This window comes from Polyodon spathula, chromosome 6 (genome assembly GCF_017654505.1).
Source record: "Polyodon spathula isolate WHYD16114869_AA chromosome 6, ASM1765450v1, whole genome shotgun sequence".
NCBI classification, from domain to species: Eukaryota; Metazoa; Chordata; class Actinopteri; order Acipenseriformes; family Polyodontidae; genus Polyodon; species Polyodon spathula.
This window is the reverse complement of record NC_054539.1, coordinates 42,517,945-42,542,424: the sequence shown is the minus strand read 5'-3', so window position 1 is coordinate 42,542,424 and position 24,480 is coordinate 42,517,945. Positions and strand designations below refer to the sequence as shown.

The 24,480-nt window shown below is 37.3% G+C and overlaps 1 protein-coding gene across 3 annotated transcripts in view; it reads right to left on the bottom strand.

Moving 5' to 3' along the window:
• Positions 1-844: 844 nt before the first annotated feature.
• LOC121317203 (UDP-GalNAc:beta-1,3-N-acetylgalactosaminyltransferase 2-like) overlaps positions 845-24,480 on the bottom strand; it is a 28,769-nt gene continuing 5,133 nt past the window's right edge. For 2 of the 3 annotated variants that reach the window (XM_041252882.1, XM_041252883.1), the window contains 10 exons: positions 24,096-24,196; positions 23,105-23,298; positions 22,869-22,964; positions 22,223-22,333; positions 20,458-20,536; positions 14,013-14,196; positions 13,612-13,737; positions 8,214-8,373; positions 4,103-4,159; positions 845-3,442 (listed from right to left, as the gene is read on the bottom strand). In XM_041252882.1, coding sequence (XP_041108816.1) covers positions 3,302-3,442; positions 4,103-4,159; positions 8,214-8,373; positions 13,612-13,737; positions 14,013-14,196; positions 20,458-20,536; positions 22,223-22,333; positions 22,869-22,964; positions 23,105-23,298; positions 24,096-24,196 — 1,249 coding nt within the window. In that variant the 3' untranslated portion in view covers positions 845-3,301. The remainder of the gene's footprint in view (positions 3,443-4,102; positions 4,160-8,213; positions 8,374-13,611; positions 13,738-14,012; positions 14,197-20,457; positions 20,537-22,222; positions 22,334-22,868; positions 22,965-23,104; positions 23,299-24,095; positions 24,197-24,480) is intronic. The other variant, XM_041252884.1, reaches the window with a different exon arrangement.

Below are 24,480 nucleotides of genomic sequence, written 5' to 3'. Positions count from 1 at the left end.
AGATCACAGGCCACCTTAAGAAAACAATGGCCATAACAACTTGGAAATCCTACAGCTAATATCAAGTCACATTTATTTAAATAAACAGTAAAGTACAAAACCACACAGCCAAGAGGGTCCTATGATTCAAGGCTTTAAAAAAAAAAAACTCTGAACAATTCTACTAGATTACTAGCAGAAAAATTCTGCGGGATACATCATTTAGTTTATTTTTATAAATAACATTACAATCCCCAACATTAACTGCTTAATTTAATTAAATCTATGACAAAACTCATTTATTTATATTTTATATAGATAAACCAATATTAGGTACATAATTATATGGTCACCCATTATAATGAAAAAAAAAAAAAAAACTCATTTAGGTATTCTGTTTTGTTCTGAACAAAAATCATTTGTCATTCAAATAAACAGGGGCGATACCTTTTATTGGACTAAACAACAATTAAATCACTAGAGCTTTTGTGTCTTTTTGTTCACATAAAGCCAGAAAAAAACAACATATGAATCCAAATTAACATGTATTTATACTAAAGTAATATAAAAATGACTACAAAAGATTTAGAAGTGAGCAGTTTTTCGAGATTTACTATTATACTGTAAATTTACAGTGTAATCATAAATCTCAAAACTACTCACTTCTAAATCTTTTGTAGTCATTTTTGTATTACTTTAGTATAAAAATATATGTTAATTTGGATTCATATGTTGTTTTTTTCTGACTATGTGAACGAAAAGAAACAAAAGCTCCCGTTTTCTCTTTGGAAATAGTGATATTTCAAAATATCACTGTCCTGGTCACAAAAGCAAAGTTTGTGGGGAATAATAGCCATTTTCTATACTTTTGAGGCATAAGCAATTAGGAAATAACACTTACTACCCAGGAACAAAAATTGTGTTACATAGTGTAATCTTTACTGATGCATCAAAACCAAGAACCAGAAAAAGTACTTTAGGTTTGCCAAATGGTTATATTATTTGATATTTAAAATTCAAGGTAACGAGAGTTGACCCGTTTGTTAATTTTTAATTAAACAATGTCAGCTGGTTTTAATTTGTGTGATATTTTGGCGATCTTCAAGTCAAGCTATACTTTTAAAATAGAATAAAATCAACACTTCTACCTCTATCTCTCAATGAAAGATGAAAGTGTTTATTTTATTCCAATTATTTTGCGAAATAATTCGAAGACGGAGGTTGAAATTATGGTTTTATTCTAATAAAAAGTAAGCATTTTTAGGACAACATAAAAAGTGTGGCTTGTTTGATTTATCTGATGCACACCATATAAAATCAAAACCCAAGGTCAGTCTCATAACTTGGGTTACGAAATTCAAAACAAAAATGATTTATATTGCATCATCTTCTGCAAGCAAAAAAAAACAAGCAAAAGCAAAACAAAAAACACACCTTTCAGTTCTGAGCCCTTCATTTACTACTCACAAAAACACCATGTTAAAAAAAATAAAACAAAATCTTTGGTTTACTGTGTCTTTCAAGACTATAGTAACCCCTGACAAGCATAATCATGACTACTGGGGAGAGAGAGAAGTTATCCTACCATGAATTTGAAAAAACACAAATAGATGAGAAACTAGATTTCACAAATTCAGCACGGAGAATCCATTTAAATGAATAGCGATTGCAATTGCAGGTGATTTATGACTGTGAAGGGCACTCAGGGCCCTAGTGAAATATACATTTGCCTGACTGCTACCTGCGTGAGGCCGGCTGGACAGATACATGCATCCCAGTGCTGCAGATAAGTGGCTGTAGCCACCTCTCCCCGAAATGACGAGGCCGACAAACCATGACTGAATAATGAAAAATATTTAACGCTCTCCACGGTGGCACTCTGCCACCTAACCGCCAAATACTGAATTTAATGAAAATCAGCAGCTGAGACACAGCCCACCCCCGAGAGCATGACTGCACCGAGGGAGACAGCCCAGCATCTCAAACCCGACCACGCACCCCGCATAACTGCTAAATACGAACCGCTCAGCATTCAGGTAAGGAAAAACCTTCCTACCTCACTATTTTTAATTTTTTTAGGGGGAAACCCCAGGAAATCCGTGGTTGAGGGAAGCCCTTCCTCCAGGCTCTAAGCGGTCAACTCCCAGCGCTTGACTGAGTAGCCGAAACAAAAAGCGACAGTTTACAATTCTACACAGTGACTGAAGGAGGATACAAAAAAGTGCACTTCAGTTTTCAAAAATGTTAATTCTAGAGATCATTACGTTTCTGAAAACGAACAAACTAATCAAGTATGCACCTCTAGAATGGAAGCCTCTAGAAAAGTCGCTAGGTTTTAGATAATCAAATTAAATGTCATAGTAGCATAGCTTTATTTTATTCAAATTGACATCTGTTTGTTAATCTTCAAAATCAAAATACATAAAATTTATTTAACATTTTTCATGATTGTTTCTTTAGATACACACAAAGTTCTTAATGCATCACTCATTGTATCATTAAGTAAATCTCAATAGCAATATTATTTATCCCCTACTCTTCACTATCTACATTTTAATTGGCTGGTTTACTGTATAAAATAACATTATCTGATGGTGTCCTCCATGAAACCGAAGTTGATACTTTCAAGGATGTGCACTTCATTTGCAGACATCAGTGTTAAAAATGCTGGCTATGGATATTTTGAAGGCTCATTCTGAAATCCATCTAGGTTTGACTTCATAGCATAAAACTAATGCAGTTCATTTTATCAACCTATTTCATATCAACAGCTGGATTTTGGACTGGGGAACTGGCTTGGATTGCATTGAGCACCTGTCCGTGGTTACCCTGGGATTTACCCCAACATAAGTGGTGGATGCAATCTAGGTACAACAGATTATGTAAAATGAAGCTATATAGGTTGATCACATCAACTCCTAAGCCACAATGCTACACAAAAGGAGCTGTAGACATGCATCAACTTTTTTTTTTTTTTTTTTTTTTTTTAAAAAAGGACAAAGCTTTGTATCAAATTTTAGAAATGTTTCAATGGTAAGTTTTAAAGAACTTTGGTTAATCACACCAACCAGAGGCCAAAAACAAACTTCAATATTGGCACTGGCCTTATTCATCATACCCATAGTATCAATTCATAATGAAGATCGCTAAACAAATCTAGTTTGGACTGCTTTAAACACTACCCCGCCAAGCAGCAGCTGCAGCAAGCTATTCAATTTAACAAAGAGGCCAGATCAAACCGTTCCATTCCGGGGTGTGCATCTCATCCATGGATTTTAAAGAGACATGTTTATTCATGATGCCATAGGATCGGCTCACTAACTCAGCCTTGATCTTCCTGACAAGCACACGGATTCCTGCAGGACACTCTCCTGCTCCACAGATCAGCCAGCTCCTCTGCAGAGTACTGAGGGGAGGAAAGCATGTCTGGCTGGCACTCCTTCTCACACAGCCAGCCACTGTCACTGAGGGGAGGGAGGGGGGGGGGGGGGGGGGGGGGGGGGGGGGGGGAAAAACAAATCTTAAAGATCACCACGCGGTTCTTGAATAAATCACAGTGCCTTACAACTAGTACTGGAACAGATGGTGTTTGTTGTATATTTTAAGACCCAGCTCATACACTTTGCTTATCGAATATAATGTATTCCTCAATAGATAATTCTTCCATCATCAAATACAAGTTTTAAGAAACAATCCATACCCCATTTATCCATATGATAACTGTGTATATCTAAATACACTTGACCAAAATTTGTATCATGACCACATAAATATACACACATTGCAGAAGACAAGAGTTGGAAATATTACTTCTCTAACTGCTTGGCCAGTCAGTGCATATTAATTTGTATTTCTTTGTTCAGCACAAGAGACTGACATGTGCTAATAAAGTTATCCCCATGAGGATAACCCACTGCTGGATTTTTCTAAAGCAACATACAGCACAAGGTAATCAACTGGGGTTGAATTAACCACCTACCTTTGGTTATCATGGGATTACCCCAAAAGACAGGTTAATACAATCCAGGTTGATTTCCCAGTTTTGCAAAATGCTCTTAAATAAATAAATAAATTAATTAAAACGCACATATAACACTGTCCAGTCCACCTGAATATGTATTACCTGAAATTTATGAGGGCCAACAGCAGCCATCCAAATTCCCATACTGACATCTTCACCCTACATTTTGAATATAAAATGAATGTACATTTCATAACATATAATGCCAGAGACATTCACCCCTATCAAAGTTTTATATTGAAAATGACAGCTAGTCAGTCACACAGCCTCCAAATACACCTTGATGTCCTTAATTCAAAAGTTAACACCACCTCTATATATATATAAGCTCTGGAAAAAATTGAGACCACTGCAAAATTATCAGTTTCTCTGGTTTTACTATTTATAGGTATGTGTTTGGGTAAAATGAATATTTTTGTTTTATTCTATAAACTACTGACAACATTGCTCCCAAATTCCAAATAAAAATATTGTTATTTAGAGCATTTATTTGCAGAAAATGACAACTGGTCAAAATAACAAAAAAGATGCAGGTGTTGTCAGACCTCGAATAATGCAAAGAAAATAAGTTCAGATTCATTTGTAAACAACACAATACTAATGTTTTAACTTAGGAAGAGTTCAGAAATCAATATTTGGTGGAATAACCCTGATTTTCAAGCACAGCTTTAATGCGTCTTGGCATGCTCTCCACCAGTCTTTCACATTGACGTTGGGTGACTATGCCACTCCCGGCGCTAAAATTCAAGCAGCTCGGCTTTGTTTGATGGCTTGTGACCATCCGTCTTCCTCTTGATCACATTCCAGAGGTTTTCAATGGGGTTCAGGTCTGGAGATTGGTCTAGCCATGACAGGGTCTTGATCTGGTGGTCCTCCATCCACACCTTGATTGACCTGGCTGTGTGGAGCATTGTCCTGCTGGAAAAACCAATCCTCAGAGTTGGGGAACATTGTCAGAGCAGAAGGAAGCAAGTTTTCTTCCAGGACAACCTTGTACTTGGCTTGATTCATGCCAAAGCTGCCCGATTCCAGCCTTGCTGAAGCACCCCCAGATCATCATCGATCCTCCACCACATTTCACAGTGGGTCCATCTTCCTCTTGATCACATTCCTGAGATTTTCAATGGTTTTCAGGTCTGAAGATTGGGCTGGCCATGACAGGGTCTTGATCTGGTGGTTGGTTCATGCGCCCTTCACAAAGACAAATCTGCCCAATTCCAGCCTTGCTGAAGCACCCCCAGATGAGTCCAATTTTCAGCTTTGCCCAACACCTGGTCGTCTAATGGTTAGATGGAGACCTGGAGAGGCCTACAAGCCACAGTGTCTCGCACCCACTGTGAAATGTGGTGGAGGATCGGTGAGGATCTGGGGGTGCTTCAGAATCACAGAATTCAGAATCTCCTTCAAAATTACACACCAAGTTGTGGCCTGCACCAATGTTAAATTGTAGTGATTCACATGATTTCAGGATAAATTCAGCAGTTCCTGTAGGTTTCCTCTGCTGGGTAGTGCATTTCAAAGCAAAGAAAACACCATGAGCACCAAGGCGCTTTCAAAAGAACTCCGGGACAAAGTTAGTGAAAGGCACAGCTCAGGGGATGGGTATAAAAAAAAAAAAATATATCAAAAGGCACTGAATATCCCTTGGAGCACGGTCAAAACGATTAAGAAGTGGAAGGCGTATGCCACAACCAAGACCATGCCTAAATCAGGCCGTCCCTCCAAACTGGACGACCGAGCAAGAAGGAGACTGATCAGAGAGGCTACCAAGAGGCCAATGGCAACTCTGCAAGAGCTTTTATGGCCAAGACTGGTCAAAGCGTGCATGTGACAACAATATCCCCAAGCACTCCACAAATCTGGCTTGTATGATAGGGTGGCAAGAAAGAAGCCATTACTCAAGAAAGCCCACCTTGAATCCAGTTTGAAGTATGCAAAAAAACACTCAGGAGATTGTGGCAAAAAGTTTTGTGGTCTGACGAAACTAAAATGGAACTTTGGCCTAAATGCAAAGCGTTGTTTGGTGCAAAATCACAAAAGAACACCATCCCTACTGTGAAGTATGGTAGTGGCAGCGTCACGTTATGGGGATGTTTTTCATCCATCGGCAGGGTCTGGGGCACTTGTCAGCATAGAAGGGAAAATGAAATAGAGCAAAGTACAGAGAATTCCTTGAGTAAAACCTGCTTCCCTCTGCAAGAAAGCTGAAACTGGGACAGAAGTTCACTTTTCAGCATGGCAACGACCCAAAGCACACAGCCAAAGCTACACTGGAGTGGCTAAGAAACAAAAAGGTAAATGTCCTTGAGTGGCCCAGTCACAGCCCCGACCTAAATCCAATCAAAAATTTGTAGAATGACTTGAAGATTGCTGTCCATTAACACTCCCCAAGGAACTTGACAGAGCTTGAACAGTTTTGTAAAGAAGAATGGTCAAATATTGCCAAATCTAGGTGTGCAAAGTTGGTAGAGACCTAACCCTATCCCAACAGACTCACAGCTGTAATTGCTGCCAAAGGTGCTTCCACCAAGTATTAACTGAGGGGGGGTGGAGACTTATCCAATTATGATCTTTCAGTTTTGTATTTAATACAAACTTTTTTTTCTCCCTTAACAGTGTGCAGTATGGTGTGTAGATAAGTGGAAAAAAATCCTCATTTAAATGCATGAAACTATTGATAACAATAATAAAATTATTGATTGTGACCCCACGATAAAACCAATAATATTTTAATGAAATTGAATATTCCATTAGATTAAAAACATGTCTTGTATATAACTTACTGTCAAGAACATAAACTGCTGTGTTGTTGCTTCTAAAAGTTACTGAATATGCGTCTGTAAACAAATATAGGATGATGCAGAGAAACGTGCTTTGTTGATGTATTTTATACTTATTTTGTTTTAAACCAAATCGCAACATAACCGTCTGTCTTGAGCGAAACTAACAATATTTAACACTACTACATTGTCACATGCCGCTGTTTCAGAAAAAGTATTTAACCTTTCACCTTTTCGTTCTGAATCAATGCACTATCCGCAACCTTTTTTGTTTGATTGCTGTCTGAGTGTAAATGCCGCTGGATCGTAGCTCAACGTATGTGATCTGATGAAACATTACAGGTTGTACAATATAGTTTGCCACCAGCAGAATGCAAAATTATTGTAACCAATCCGCTGCAGTAACGACTGTAGATTTTTTAAATTCATTTTGGACACTCGCAAAATATTCACTCGTTTAACAATATCAGCTGAGATCTCCTAGGATACTACACCTGCCCTATATCATGCTCTATAAAAAGAGGACTTATTGTGCCTTTAAACTGTTACTGTGAGGGAAGTTTTTTTTGTTTTTGTTTGTTAAGCATTTTAACTCGATAATGATCGATAATCGTCGTTAGAATTTGCACGATAATCCAGGTCAACATCAGGGTTCGATTTACAACACACACTTTTTTTTATATATCTATATATACACACACACACAGTGTAATATTTTAGATATATATATATATATATGGAGAACTCAACACTTTCGTTTTAATTCAACAAACAGCCTTGGTTCCGAATTCTCTGTATAAAAAATATGCATCCTGACTCCATTTTTTTTTATTCTACACCACGCTTTACTTGTAACTCGACACTTAATACCGAAGGGATAAAAACTATTAAAAAAAAAAAAAAGACTAGTGGATAACTCACTGTTGTTTCAAGTGATTGACCCCTGACTGAAAATGGATCGTTCATTCATTCCTTCCCAACTACCAAGTGCAGCTGGTTAGTGTCAGTTCATAATAAATAACAGAAACTGTTTTTGAAGGTCATACTGCAGGTTTTCTTTTTTTCTGGCTTTTGTACGATGTTTTATAATTAATTTTCTGTGACAGAATATCCATTCAGCAGTTTTTCATTCAGCCATTTTTATCTTGTTGGAGTGGAGGGTGTTCCTTTGAAAAGGGGCAGGACTGACAGTGATGTGAACCAATCACATGACAGACAGACTATTACCTGGTGGTGTAAGGATGTGAGGGCAATAGTTGAATCTATTTTTGCTCCTATGTTGAGGTTTTAACAGGCCAAGCACTGACTATATGTAAACACACAAGTTGAATGAACAGACAAGACAAACACCTTCAATGAACTCCCTAAAACCAGGTGATAAACAAATAAACCATGAATCTAGGGAAGATTCAAAAAATATATCTTTCCTGTACCTGGTATGACTTCAGGTATTCACCATTGTTTGCCAGCCACTGTATGAGGTCTTTAGAAGCAACATAACCTGAGCCACAGGCAAAGGCTGGGTAGGCAGGGCTTGCATACTCTAGCTCCTGCCACTTCCCAGTCCGGTCCACTGCCCAGCTCTGCCTGAAACTAAACACCCAAAAAAGAAAAAATAAACAAAATGACTGTCACCCATCAATTGCTGTAAATGGGTTTACATGACAAGTAATCTTCATTGCATGCATGCCACCAATTAGTATTCCAATAACATCGAATTCTGATCAATATCACAATGCACTGTAAAACTTAAGTAGCAAAAACATTAATAAAAAAAGTAACCACTTTAAGTAAAGACTTATTTTTGTATTCATATTTGTATTTTAACACATATGTGGTACTACACTAGGTAAAAGAAAGTTCCCAGTTTCCATGCCTTGCCTGCCAGGAAATAGGTTCACTTGCCCTTAAACTCATTTCACCTCAGTAGTGTCTTTGGGGTCAAATCATCCTACTGGCTGCAAAGCATATCAGTCGTTAAGGGGAAACAGCTGGTTGCTTACTGACAGGAAAGGCGGATCTGAAGTGGTGGGGAAAATGTCACCCTCCAGGGAAATTACCAAGGAAGTGTTAGACTCAAAGGCTTGTGCAAACCGATGGTTAACATAATTTTGTACCAGTTATTAAAATACATGCTTGCTAAAAGAGGTTTCTTTCAAAAACTACAAATCTGGAGACCGAGATAGTGAATTGATGTGGAAAATGTATGGGTGAATAGCAGCATATTAAATTTAGTTTACTTGATGCGCCCAACAGGGAGATTAAGTGAGTTTAGTATCATTGCTAATTCCACTGCAGTGCACCAAAAGTTGATTAGATCACTGGGATTATTAGTTAAACTAGACCATGTTTAGCACCAATTTCAACGTACTAAACCAGATCCTTGCAGTTAGAAAAAAAAAAAACTTGTGAACTTGAACACATTCATGTTTTTGTTACGGGTAAATGTCTTAGCCCTCCCGTGTTTAGTAAGGGCTGCGTGACAAAGTATAGCTCGCACCTTCTAATGAAGATAGGCTTTTTATTTTGCTTATTTTGTTTTATTACAACGGCAGTAAATGAGTGAACACTAGTGTTGTTGTACTGCAATTGATGTCTCCTGCCTGTGTTTACTACAAGATATACCACATCTATATATATATATATATATATATATATATATATATATATATATATATATATATATATATATATATATATATATATATATATATATATATATATATATATATATATATATATCATATCTATATACATACACATATATAAACACAAACCCATGTCAGGCAAAACCAGCAATGGGACAATTCGTGGATTGCCCAGTCAAAGTCTGAAATGAATTACAAAGATCTTTCATCCTGAGGAAAAAAACTTTTTAAATATTATATTATACTTTTATACTAAACAATTTATTTGTTTGAGGACAGTTATTAGTGGACACTGACAGTACAGATCTGTCTCTGGCACATGCTTTGCAGTTTCACAATTTCAGACACTTTAAAGATGTGGGTAATCATTAGTATAATCATGAAATACTGTACAGTAACACTAATAATAATAATAATAATATGTTAATTTATATAGCACCTAAATGCAGAGCATCTCAAAGCGCTGTACAATACAAAACATAGTAACAAAAGAAAAAAACTACTGTAGTATTATCATTTTTTTTATGGCTCAGGATGCAAACATAGCCTTCATCCATGTATTATATTGTGGCAAAGTGGTTTATTGTAGACAGGGGCAGGGGTGATGCAGTGCATGAAAGAAGCAGACAGAGATAATTGTAATCTAGTTTTTAGTGAGGGAACACACAATTCCATTTCCCATTAAAAATCCCAAATAGAGTCTCTGTCTTGGCAAACACTCATTTTCTCAAGTTAGCTGTCAGCCAGGCTGCCCTTACATCCAAATGCTCTCGCCAGGTGGACCTATAAATCACCACATCATCAATATACGCGGCTGCATATTCATGATGTGGGTGTAAAACCTGGTCCATCAGTCTCAAAGGCAGCGGGTACACCATGTAGCCCAAACAGCATAATTTTAAAATTAAACGGCCCTTCTGGTGTTGAAAATGCGGTTTTCTGCGTGTTACAGGGATCTGCCAGTATCCCTTTGTTTGGTCCAGAGTCGAAAGACTTGCTGAGACTGGCATTATTTGCGTTAATTCTTTGAATTTTGGCCAGTCCCGGCCCAGAATAACTGGGTGGCAACCTTTCCACCACCCCTACTACCAGGTGACGTTTTAATCTGTCCTACCGATAAATATATTTTTAGTGGGAGATATACCAGTGTCTCCATGGATACAGGAGATGGCCACCTGACCTTCATTTAAAAATAAATAAATAAATCAAAAGAGAAAAAAAAAAACCTGTTATCAATATTTGTATACTTGGAAAAGGCCACAATAAATAACTTGTCTCACTCCAGATACATTAATATTCCAACTATTCTAAATTAACTTTTCCAATTCACATATAAATTCTAAGACAACTTGAAAACAACCATGGTTCTGGTTTTGCCCACTGGTGACTACACATGTTGTCTGAAGTGAACCCACCTACTGTACCAGCTAAGCACTGTGTGCTGGAAAGCCTGGTGAAAACATGGGTCAGGTAAGGGCGCAGTGGCCATTTAAACTCAATTTCTGCGTCCTGGATCTCTGTATTATAGGGGCAAACAAATGACCGTGAGTGAGGCCAGTTCAACATTATATATATCGATTCTATATATATATATATATATATATATATATATATATATATATATATATAGACATACACACACACACACACACACACACACACACAGTGGCTTGCAAAAGTATTCAGATCCCTGACCAATTCTCTCATATTACTGAATTACAAATGGTACACTGAAATTTCGTTCGGTTCGAAATTTTATTTTTAAACACTGAAACTCAAAATCAATTATTGTAAGGTGACATTGGTTTTATGTTGGAAAATATTTAAGAAAAATAAAAAACTGAAATATCTTGCTTGCATAAGTATTCAGCCCCCACACATTAATATTTGGTAGAGCCACGTCTTTTGGGGTAAGTATGTACCAGCTTTGCACACAGTGTCGGAGTGATTTTGGCCCATTCTTCTTGGCAGATTTGCTCCAGGTTGGTTGGATGACGCTTGTGGGCCGCAATTTTCAAATAGTGCCACGGATTCTCAATGGGATTGAGATCAGGACTTTGAAAGGGCACTGTAGGACATTTACCTTTTTGTTCTTGAACCACTCCAATGTTGCTTTGGCCTTGTGCTTGGGATCATTGTCCTACTGAAAGGTGAATTTCCTCCCAAGCTTCAGTTTTTTAGCGGACTGAAGCAGATTCGCTTGCAGTATTTTCCTGTATTTTGCTCCATCCATTCTTCCTTCAATTGTAACAAGATGCCCAGTCCCTGCTGATGAGAAGCATCCCCACAGCATGTAGGTATGGTGTGTCTTGAGGCATGGGCAGTGTTAGGTTTGCACCACACATAGCGCTTTGAGTTTTGGCCAAAAAGCTCTATCTTGGTCTCATCTGACCAAAAAACCTTTTCCCACATCGCAGCTGGGTCACTCTCATGCTTTCTGGCAAACTCCAGAGATGCTTTCAGATGGTACTTTTTGAGTAACTGCTTCTTTTGTGCACCCTCCCATACAGGCCAGTGTTATGCATAGCTCTTTATATGGTTGACTGGTGCACCACTACTCCACTCCCAGCCACTGAACTCTGTAGCTCCTTCAAAGTGATTGTTGGCCTCTCGGTGGCTTCTCTCACAAGTCTCCTTGTTTGAGCGCAGAGTTTTGAGGAACAGCCTTTTCCTGGCAGTGCCTGGGTGGTGTGATGCAGCTTCCACTTCCTGATTATTGATCCAACTGTGCTCACTGGGATATCCAAACACTTGGATATTAGTTTGTACCCTTTCCCTAATCTATGCATTTGTATTACTTTATCTCTAACTTCTGGAGAGTGCTCTTTGGTCTTCATTTTCCTTCAGATTCACAGCCTTACCAATGATCCTTCAACGGTGGAGTTTTTATCCGGAAAATGTGACAGCAACTTTAATGGTTCACAGGTGGAGGCCAATGGTAAGGTAATTGTGTACTCTTTTGGGCAATTTCTTTCATTGGTGCAAACTGGGAGCTTCCACAGCACAGGGGTTGAATACATATGAATGCAAGATATTTCAGTTTTTTATTTCTTAAAAATATTTCCCCAACATAAAACCAATGTCACCTTACAATAAATGATTCTGAGTTTCACTGTTTAAAAATAAAATATCAAATAGAACGAAATTTCAATGTACCATTTGTAATTCAGAAATATGAGAGAATTCGTCAAGGGTCTGAATACTTTTGCAAGCCACTGTATGTATGTATCTATCTATGTATCTATCTATCTAGATTTTATTTAACAGGAGCCTTCAATTTGTTATCTGTTTTTTTTTGGTAGACTGTCAGGGGAGTTTAAAAGAGTATGAATATTGTTTCAGTTTTTTACCTTATCATACAGTTAACCTATAAACAGTGATGAATCTGTAAAAATTATGAACAAATTTGGATTTTTCACTAAGATTTCTTAGTATATTTTATTCTCAATTCCCCATACAAATTTATTAACTGCAGTTTGAATGGGATTTTTTGCATTACAGTACCACACAAACGTTATAAAAAGATTACATGTATGCAGAGCACAATTGGGGGGTGCAAATTGTCCTGCAAATGCTCACTTTTTTACAGCAAGCTGTAAATTCCACATATCTTTCAATGTGTATGACAGATCATTTAAGTCATCTTGATGTTAGTTAAATCCAGTGGAAAAACACATATAAAAAAAGGAGGGAAAAATAATTCAGTTGAATTCTATTTGCACTGCAGCACACGGATAATGTTTCTTGAAATCGTCTAGTGTCCTGGTTTACATTTTCTATATACTGGTCTATTGGTTGGTTCCCATGATCATTTTAACTTGGTCCACATCAGCTAAACTATTTTACCTTGATCTTTCTATTAGTACGCTGCAACTGGGATCAATTTTCTACAGCTACTGGGGATTTTCTAGTCCCCCAGTTAGTCCGTCTGAAGTTGACTACTGCAATCGACCCTATGGAATTACTTTGTTAACTACAATGATTTTACACACCCATATTTCAGTTCTCTCCTGTAAAAACATAATGACACAGTTTACGTTTACATATTCCAAAGGGATTCAGAAACACTGAAGGTGGCACCAGCGACACCGCTGGTCTGGACTTGAATATAAAAAATTGGGTCTGCCGTGTAATTGGTACCAGAATTAACATATTTCAACTTTTGCACAAGGTGTTTACTCACTTTCCCCACCAAAAATTCCTTCTCTTCAAGCCTTTGTGGTTTATCTTCTTTATCATAGCATCCATGTTAATATAACAGTCGTCGTCAGTTTTTAGCAACAAATCAAAATCTGTATTTTTAACAGACCTGTTGGGTAAAAAAAAAAAAGTATTAAAATGATACATTATGATTTAAATGTTAATTGAACACAAACTAGATGGGATTACAACCCACATACTGTACTTCACATTGGAAATAGCCTTCACCTAGAGTTTAAATTTATTAAGCCTAAAACCTGAATTGTTTGACACTTCATAAACCTAAACACACTCACACTCCTCCACTGCAACAGTCTTGCATAGGAAACAAATGCAAATCACACCATTTTGACAATTTTAATTCAAGAACAGATTTGCTCATACCACTCATAAAAGCGCAGTAGTTTAGAAGGCACATTTCTGTAGGTGTCGACCACGTCAACAAAAACAATGTCCTGATGTGTGCGGCTCTCCTCCTCAAGTGAAGCGTCCTCCTCCTTCAGTATAGCAGAGTGACTTCTCATCCGCTCAGGACGCCCTTTTAACATCTGAGACAGTGACTCAGGTTCTGAAAGTTTTTTTTTTGTTTTTCAAGAAATTGATTAATTCAGCATTAGGCATACTTCAATTATTTTTTAAAATTTTGTTTTGATGTATAGTCAGTAAAAAAAAAAAAAAATATATATATATATATATATATATATATTCCTGCAGTGGCTGTAAATACACCATCCAGACATATCTATATAAAATACTCAATAACGTGTTTTAGTAGTTTTCATCAATAGGGTAAGAGGTATCATTCATAATATCATATATCAGGCATATTGTGAAATCTGGCATTTCGCAAAATGCCAAAAACTTTCAGGCATTTTGCAAAACGACTATCGTTATAGGCATTCTGTTACACTATTTGACTGATTAAAGGTTTTCAGTAATTTTGTGAAATTACTGTTTCACTCAGTTATTACATGAAATGCCTAAAAGTGTAATTGCGTTTCATGAAATGACTGTTGTTAGGGCATTCTATTACACTATTTGACCGACTAAAGGCTAATTAAAAGAGTGAGGAGAATCTGTGATGTTTGTTAGCATTAATAACATTAATTTTTTAAAATGTCAGCTTTTCAGAATGTTTACTGTATTTCTTGTGGTTTACAATAAACTCACAACTCTCGACTATATGGCACCCAATTGAACCAGTACTATACTTGCACTAAACTGCTCCATACCTTTCCGTACTCTATTACTGCTCTCAATTATAACTACTTCATGTATCTTGTATTTGACTTTACTCTTCTAGGTATCCGTATTCACATTTTTTGTAATAACTGAATTCATTCATCGTAATTACTACGTGCTCATACTGGATTTACTCATATAAGCAATTTTTATTTATTTTATTTTTTTTTAATAAGTGAACTGCTCTTAGTTGAACCCGCTCTTACATGAGATTATTTATTGTAATCTCATTTTTGCTTTTATTTGAATTTGATCTTTTGCTACTGATTTTATTGCACTTTGCACTGCTCTTATCTGTAATGTGATATTTTGCGATGTGATATTTTGTACTGTGATTTTGTAACAATTGTAAGTCACTCTGGATAAGGGCATCTGCCAATAATAATAATAATAATAATAATAATAATAATAAGATATTATAAAATGAGAGATTCTAAATCAGGGGTTCACATAACTTATTAGGTTCTCACACGAGTACCAGCAGAAATGGTTTGGTACGCACCAAAATGAGGGGTCATCATCCAAATCGCTGTCTCGCTCCACCGCCTCCTCCTCCTCCTCCTCCTCCTCCTCCTCCGACAGTTCAAACAATTGGGACGTTAAAAGGGGTGTAAATTTGGAGCTAGATTCTAGTGCCAGGGTACCTCATATAGCACGAGCAACATAGCATTTTTAATTTATTTTTATTATTATTCATTAGCAGCCATAGATGATAGTTTACTACTACTCAAATGACCCACCCATAATTGTCCACATATACAGGACAGAAGGTTTGTGTCATGTGGGAAGTTGTAAGGGGGGCTTGACTAGGGTGGTATTTAATAATTTATCACCAGCAGGCTCTGATGCTAAACTTTCAAAAACAGTTTAGCACCATTTTTCAAAATGATTTTTACCCCCCATCAAGGATGCTGGGTTCAGGATCAAAGGTTTCAGTGGTCCTCTTACACACATGAATATGCATCGGGGCAGAAATGCGTGAGGCTGATAAGCGAGATCAATATTTGTTTTTTAAAACACTGACATGTGAAAACCCACGCTCACAAGCAGCACTGCTTAATGGCAGTTTCAGAGGCAACAACAATAGTTTCTGAATGTTTAAGTATGACTGACTCTGACTCTGGACTGCTGGTTACTATAGTGTGTAACAAATCATCAGCCATTCTCTATCTATTTCAACAGCCTATTGTCAAATTCCAGCCCTGGGGTTTCAAAAGCAAAACAGCCAAAACACTTCTTCACTTCAGCATGTCAGCTTGACGGCACAACTTTATTTATAGAAGTATATAACTTAGGGAAAAAATATTAAGTAAAACGCTTAACTAAATGTTTTTTTTTTTTTTTTAATTTTTTTTTTTTTTAAAAACCAAGTTTAAATGTAATGGCTGTCAAACATCAACATCTGCGCTTCGGAGCATATTCCATAACGCCACTCCCCACAACTACATCCCTCTTCTCTGAATGGACAGCTAAATCAGGATCCCTATCATCACTGGTTGTTTCAAGTCTCCATTAAAAAAAAATGTTATGATTATGAACTACAGTGATTCCACCCATTGCTCTTTTTTTTTTTTTTTTTTTTTTTAAATATAAAACCTTGAAGGGGCCAATGATAGCACTAGCAGGAATGGACTTTTGAGTGAACTGGAACCCTCTGGCGTTAAGTGAAATATGGGGACTGGTATTTAATTATGGTCAGTAACAACAACATCAGTTACCCAGAGATCATTGACAGATCCCAGAGACCTGGAGACTCAATAGAAAATCTGGAGGTTAGGCAGGTGTGGCCAGATAATATGCTTGACCTTGTAAGCGTGAGTACCCTCGCTGCCTACATGAAAAATGCTTTCCTGTTAGATGTGCTGATGGTATGCACTTGCGTGTTAAACAATATGGAAGTCCACATTTGTTTTTTATTGGTGTGCATACGTACCAGTTATGTGAACTAGAGTGTGACACAGGAATGAAACTTGAGTTCCATCCCATCCAAATTGTTCTTGTCCCATTCCAAGAAAAAAATGTTCAATTTAAATATGTTCCCATCCTGTCCCACTAGAATTTTTTCCACCCTGTACATATCAATTTTTTTTCATTCCCGTCCCATCCCGTCTTGTCAAAACATTTCATGTCCGATCCCATATTTAAGAAAAAGAAAAAAAAAAAAGACAGATTTCTTTTAAGCTGTATGACTTTTTCGGATTACCCTTTTTTCTTTTGTTTTTCATTCTCATCCTGTTCCTAGCTGAATTTTTTTTAATGTAATTCACTACTCCAACATTACAAGGATAACAAGAACCACACAAACCTACTTCAACCGTTTCATTATGCATAATGTGTTAACAGAAAAAAAAAAAAGTTTCACTCCAACTTGAACTCCCAATAAGTTTATTTAATTCAATTATTTGCAGAGGTTGACATACTGAAAATTAGTTTAGGTCTTTTACAGTTTTCTTTTTTTTTTTTTTTGAAGCAAGCAAGGTTGAACTGAATGGGTGGGCTAGCGATATCACTAAATGGGGCATGTCAATTGAAATGAGTGTCATTGATACAAGGGTTATAGTGTTTGTCTTGGTAAATATATGGATACCCATAAGTCTAAGTACACATTTGATTGGTTCAATTTTACAGCCTCTCATATTGATTGGTTTAATATTACAACATCTAAAGTTCTTGTAGCTCATCTGACAAACTAAAGTTTAATACTGCTCACCCGCAGCTTTCAGTCTTACTCTCACCTGTTCCTGCAGCCTTCAGTTCTGCTCCCATCCATTACCATGAGATTTAAAACTCTTTATTCTCAGTCCCACCAGTTTTGTTTCCATCCATTCCCACAAACAAAGAGAAATGTATTCCCCTACCGTGGGAATCCCGCGGGCCCCGTCCTAATGCATTCCCCTACCGTGGGAATCCCGCGGGCCCCGTCCTAATGCATTCCCCTACCGTGGGAATCCCGCGGGCCCCGTCCTAATGTCACTCTCCAATATGAACCCCTGGGGTCCGGTTTTTCAAACCTTTTAATCTGGGTAACATTCATTCAGATTTTGTAATGCTATATTTTTTGATCAAGATTACTTTTATCTGGACCATTTTGATCCGGTTTTTCAGAAAATGTCACCGCTGGAGTAAATTTATCTAGATAACAAATAATCATGATTACGAAATCCAGTTCTTTGAAGTGGGCTAGTTCTTAATAGCGTTTATTTTTTTTTAAAATCACTTTTAATGTTTGTGCACATATAACACATGCAAACAATTGTTATTTTATTTCTGCCTACTTAGCAGAAATCAAATAACTATATCTAAATTGAATATAAATAAAATTTTGAAAAAAAGCATATGTTTAGACATCTTCATCGTCTTCCTCGTCAGTCGGGAGTCCAGCATCTCAGATGAGCTTTAAGGAGGTGTATGTGAAGGCTTATGTTGTTATTATGTTATGATGTTTTTATTAAAGCTATACCACTAAATATGTTTTCCTTTTTGCTTGCATGGATACAAAACTTAAATATGTAAATACGATACGTGACAAAGAAAGAATGAACTCTTGTTTTAGATCTCCTTCCTGACCGGCGAGGACGTTAGGGAGGAGGAGCAGTCATCCCCAGGGGAGGTGGAAGTCGGCCACCTGGAAAGGGGACGGAGCCGCGGTGAGCAACGTCCTCGACCCAGTCGGAAAGCGTGGTGGCAATCACGTATTGGTTGACGGCGGTTGCCCTCGCTGACCAATGGGGACGTGACTGAGCGTACAAAAGGGGGCGTGGCCCAGGGTTCTGTTCCTGCTGGCAAGGTACTGTGCGAGAGAGAGAGCGCGAAAGCGAAAAATGGAGAGAAACAAAGCAAGGGAGTTGAAAGATGGGTTGTCTGTGTTCTGGGCTGACCTGTTAATCCCTTCTCCTTTTTGTATTTTATAGAGCACTAACGGGACGCTCCGGGAGTACTTCGGAGGAGCGACAACCCGGAAGTGCTGGGTTTATTATACCCCATGTTTTTCCCGTTCCCAGACTCACGGAAGGAAGACAGATTGTTTTTCTGTTTATTATTTGGGACTGCAAACCCCAGTTTCTCTTTGCTTTGTCGGGTTACACATCGTTGTCTATCCCGGTGGCTCTATTGTTTATTATTATTTGTTTAAGTGCGTGTTTGGTGACCTGTTTTAGGAAATAAAACCAAGCGCATTAATTGGAAAACTGGACTGGAGTCTGTTGTCTTACACTACACATTCATTCTGTCACAGATGATATAACACTTGATTTTTACACACAGCGTGTGTTTGCTATGACAATATCCTGGTATTTTGGATCAAAGTAATACCGATCTCCTCTTTAAATTCTGAAAAACCCAACTGCAACATTTAAAATTGTGATTAAAAGTGCGATCGGATTACCAAAACGAAATCTGGATCACAGTAATCCCGATCGCATTTTGATGTTTTGAAAAACCCAACTGCACAATATAATCCAATTCAAAATGCAGAAATCCCATTATCAGTTATGAAAAACCGGCTCCTGATTATAATGAGAGATTGTTCTCTCATGGTGTAAGGACAGTTTGGGCAGCCAGAACTTTATAGTCCCAAACTACAAAGAATGTGTCTTATTCCAGCAGGTTCATAAGGGCATCTCTCAGTATATACATATTTTATGAAGTGATTTAATGTTTTAATTTTTTTTTTTTTTTTTTTTTTTTTTTACATGCAAATGTATGTATAGCTTAAAACCAATGAACAGCACAGGAACTCACTAGAGGCACTGCAGTAAACATCAAGAAAAGAACGTCATAACAATCCAAATACTTTAGCCCAGAATATTTTAATAAGTTAATTTATGGATTCTTGTAATACTAGTTATATCTCCGACTTAAATTCACTTGAATTCATTGGTAAGACAACCTGTCTCAAAAGGTTTTTATTCCCCATAAAGTATTTTTGTGACTACATTTTTTATTTTGTTTTTTAATTTTAGGAAACAGAATTCATGGATGCATAGCATAGCAATTTTTTAATTACATTTGGGGATTCGGAAGATGTGAGAACAACTTTAACATCATACTGGATACAACTAAATGCAGCAAAATGTTTGCATTAATAATACCAAATGACCAGGGATTAGACATTTCATGTAATGCCTGATTTCACAACATGCCTGTAACATACACACACAACATATACACACTTATATATATATATATATATATATATATATATATATATATATATATATATATATATATATATATATATATATTCTACATACATATACACACCCAAAATACAGGTGTGACACATATGTATATGCTCCTTCCCTATATATATCCCTGTCAGGGATAATATAGTTGAAACATGAAACTTTATTATTTAATCTAAGTTTAGAGAATCTTTACAGACACTTTTTACCAATCCATGTTCAGGTACTGGCCATAATATGGTGGTAAAGCCTCTAAGTAAATCAGCTTTATTTACTGCCCTTATTGCTGAATGGCTACTGTGGCCATTTACTATATTAAATGTTAGGAGTAGCAAACCCTTCACTGACGTACTTCTGGTATCTACTAAGACCAAGACAAAGACAACGGAGCTATGGGAACGCACCGTATATAGCGTATGTAAAGCCTCCAGCCAGTCCGGGAACGCCCTGGGTACTTCGGTGTGGTAAGACACCCTCTTTAAGCTGAAACAAACAGCCATAAAGAATTAAAACAAGTTTCTTTTCCTCCAATACAAAGCTAACTTTGAGAGGAACCCACCCTCGACAGTTTAAACAATAAACATCTACTGTACCCAGCAGTACAGCTCTGGTGCCAGCTTCCAGGAGGCAACATGAAATACCAAAAACATTCTTCCACATCCCTTCACTTGACTAGAAACGTAATGGCTGCATGTGGTTTCCACTCCCTGTGTGAAATGTATGTGGGGGTCTGTGACAGGGTACCCCCGCTCCTGGGTGTATTTTGTATAGTGTGTGTTATGTAGCACGGGTGATTTAAAATGTCTGTTCGTATGTGGGCACGGGGAAGTCACAATTAGTTCACGTGCAGACTGTACCAGGATTCAATTCAATGATTAGCAATCGAGTCCCGGCACAGCTGTGTTCAGAGGCGGAACAAGTGTCGGGAGGTGAAGTGAAAGGACAAAGTACAATTGCTATTCATGCTGGATTTATACCAGCGAGATAACTGTGTTCTGTGTGTTTGTCTTGGCCATTGTGCCCTTCTGTTTGTGTTTACTGTTTTGTTTCCTGTTTGTTCAAACCTTTTACTTTGTTCATTTATTATTAAAACTCGCTCTCCAGCGCATTCAACACCAGTGCTGTTGTCTGTCTAACTTCTTGGTCTGACATCACTACCTGCCATCTTGTAGGACTTGCAGTACAGCAATAGCATGTAGCAATTAAATTTTAAAATAAGTGTTGGAAAAACACCTTAAAATGAGACCGATAATATGCAGTCAATTCTCATGAAGATCAACTCAGATTAAACCAATTTCCCAATACTACGAATTTTCTACATGCTTCTGGACAAGTTAAACAGCCGCTTAATGCAAGTCTAAAAACAAAATTGCCCTAGTTTCAAACAGCTGATTGTAAAGGATATTGGGAAACGTATTAACTTGCATCCATGTTAGTGCCTCTGTACTGTATTTTGGTGCTGTTTTGAGACTACTGATCCAAATGCATTTAAAGTTGCCATAATGCACACACATTAATGCCATTCCCACGAAGCACAGAAATTAGTGACCAATGCAAAAATGTGTGTTATTCTTAGACAAAAGTGGAGGTGTTGAAAGCACTGATTAATGCACCAGCATACAAGGAAACGAAAGATGTTGCTGCACATTTCAACCTTCCCATCAACACGCTCAACCATTCTGAAAAACTGGGGTACAATAATGTAGGCCTATGAATAGCAAACTGTAGATGCAAGTCATCAGCATTTGTGAGGACCTGCTTATGTGGTTTAAAAATGTCACTGATCAGAATGTAACATGCAGATTGTATACTTGAAAAAGTTCACTTGCAACTGTATTTTCAATAAAATGCATAGTGCTTTTAAATGTATAATACTTTTCATTGTACTGTAATTGAAATTTGATTTCAGTGTGTGTTACTGTAACCAAGAAAAACTGACAGTATGCATGCGGCTTAGACTATTTAACAACAATTACTGATTTAACGATTGTTTTGCCAGTTCCTTGAAATTCCTATGAATGTGCGTTGACAGTTTAAAATAACTATAGTATGAAAGAGGTCTTCAAAGCCAGCAGTCTAAAATAGTTATTAAAAAGGGAGAAGAGCACAGCCACTAATGCATCACTGTCAGACAGAGTTACTTCAGTTACATTAAAAAAAATTACTTACTGTGGCAATTCTCAATACACCGCCTCCCCTGTTAAATTTAACACCAGTGACATGTGCTGTATTGAGGCCCTCAGAGTCTAGGCTTTCCCAGACAAGTGTGCCTTCGAATCCCTGAAGCAAAAATAGAAATGTGAGTTTTTGTGAACAAAAACAAAACATCCCTGTAGCATAATCTATGGGGTATGTTATATCAGAATGAATCATTTGTAAGCATGAAGTAATATGGAAAAGTATAAAAAAATAAAAAAAATAATATCTGTGTAAATGTTATTCCCAGGATGGCAGTGAAAAACTGGACCCCACCTATAATGAAGAGTTAGAGAGAATCATGGAATACCACTTAAAAGACCCTATATCAAAACATGTGGATTACATCATTGATAAGGCCAGAGGTTAAAGCAATCCAGCACTGAAAGGGTTATTTTAAGAAAATGAAAGAATACAGCTGTGTAACAAACACCTACAAACAAGTCTTACCTCAGGAATCACAGAATACATATGGTACCAGTTTAAAGACAGTTTCACCCACTAAAAAAGATCCTTATGTACAGTCACATTTAGAGTGATCCTAGTTCAAAATAGAGAACCCAAACTCACTCTAGAACAAATGTACTTAAAAATGAATAAATTATGATCTTTAACAAACCTTAGGCAAAATGAACTGCTCCACAGGTTTGTACCACAGTCCATTGATCGCGACTCCAAAACTTATGGGGCTGAACCGAGCAGTAATGATAGCTTCCTAAAAATGGTAGAATCAAACACCAAAAATGAGTTATTAAATCATTAAATTCCACCACTGTACTGTATGCAGGGCGAAACAAAGACACTCAACAGGTGGTGCAGAAAAAATGCAACTAAAGATGCGTTGACAGGACATACCTCTTGCTCAAGCTGGTAAAGTCTGACAGTGACATTTCTTCTGAAATCCAAATCCTTTCCATCTGGGAATACCCCAAGCCGGGTGATTACTATAGTGTGAAGGACTTTAAATTCAACACTGACAACAGAAGCCTCTGAAAGGATGCAAGCACTTTCGTCAGGTAAACTCACTGCCTCAATTTCCTGCTCGATCACTGAAAAATAGAAAATAAACAGATCTTAACACGTTGGCCACCGAGTACTGTACTGTATCTTGGTTCTTTTAATTAGGTGCTCAGTGATTTAAATGGTACCCAGCTTGTCTCTCAATTAAAAAAACACACTTGGTTCAGTGTTCCAAGATGTAAAATTTGGCACTGCTTTCAATATCCATAAATGTAAAATATGAATATCATGCATTCATAATTTCCGCTAGGCAGCACATCAGGGACTTGTTTGCTTTTTTGGTTTAGAAAGAAAGCTAGTATGCATGAAAAACATTGCATCATCCTTTTTTCCCCCCATTTGTTTAATGAACAGTAACAAATCAATTTACATCTGACTTCAGTGATTTGCAATAAAATTCCAAACACAGGCGGTCTCCAAAAAAACAAACCAAAAAAAAAAAAACCACACAATCTGAAAATCCTTTACTTCAGAATACCTTGAAGATCAAGATGCACTAAACCCTTTGGCACGCATTAAACTTTTGCACATAAGTAGAGAGTTGTGTATTAGACTGTTATTGATTTTAAGGGCCACTAAACCCAAACCTGTAAAATTATCTGGACTTACCCCTTTCTGCTTTGCTGTGCAATTTTTCTTAAGACATTTACAACATGAGCAACATAACACGGCATGGCACATGCTGTACACCAGGAGAGCCAGACATCTGTGCTCTGAGTTGTTGTTATCAAAGTATGTTCTGCATTGCCTACCCACTGCAGTTCCTTTCCCAAAAGTGATTCTCTGATCAAAACCAGGGCAGTGTTCAGACTCAGCAACAACTTACCTGGGTAAGTGAGATTGAGAAGCTTGCATGAATATGTGTCCTCCCTATCCTCCTCTGGTATATCACAGCCATTTGTGCCAACAATAAACTTCACAAGAATGCTGCAATTACACAAGGCACAACTGAATAAGCTACACACCATTATCCTTAAAGCTAACAAAATGCTTTAAAAAGCTTCTACATTGTATTTAAGTAATACTAAATTAAGATATTTTACGTCAACACAGCAAAACATTTCAGCCCTTAGGGAAAGTATCTGGCTGGTTGCTGGAAGAGAGAAGGCTCTGAAGGGGTGGGGACAATCTCACTCTCCAGACCAAATTAGCAAAGAATTGTAAGTCGATCTGAAAGGAAGACTTGCAAACAGTAGTCTTTAAAGTTGTGT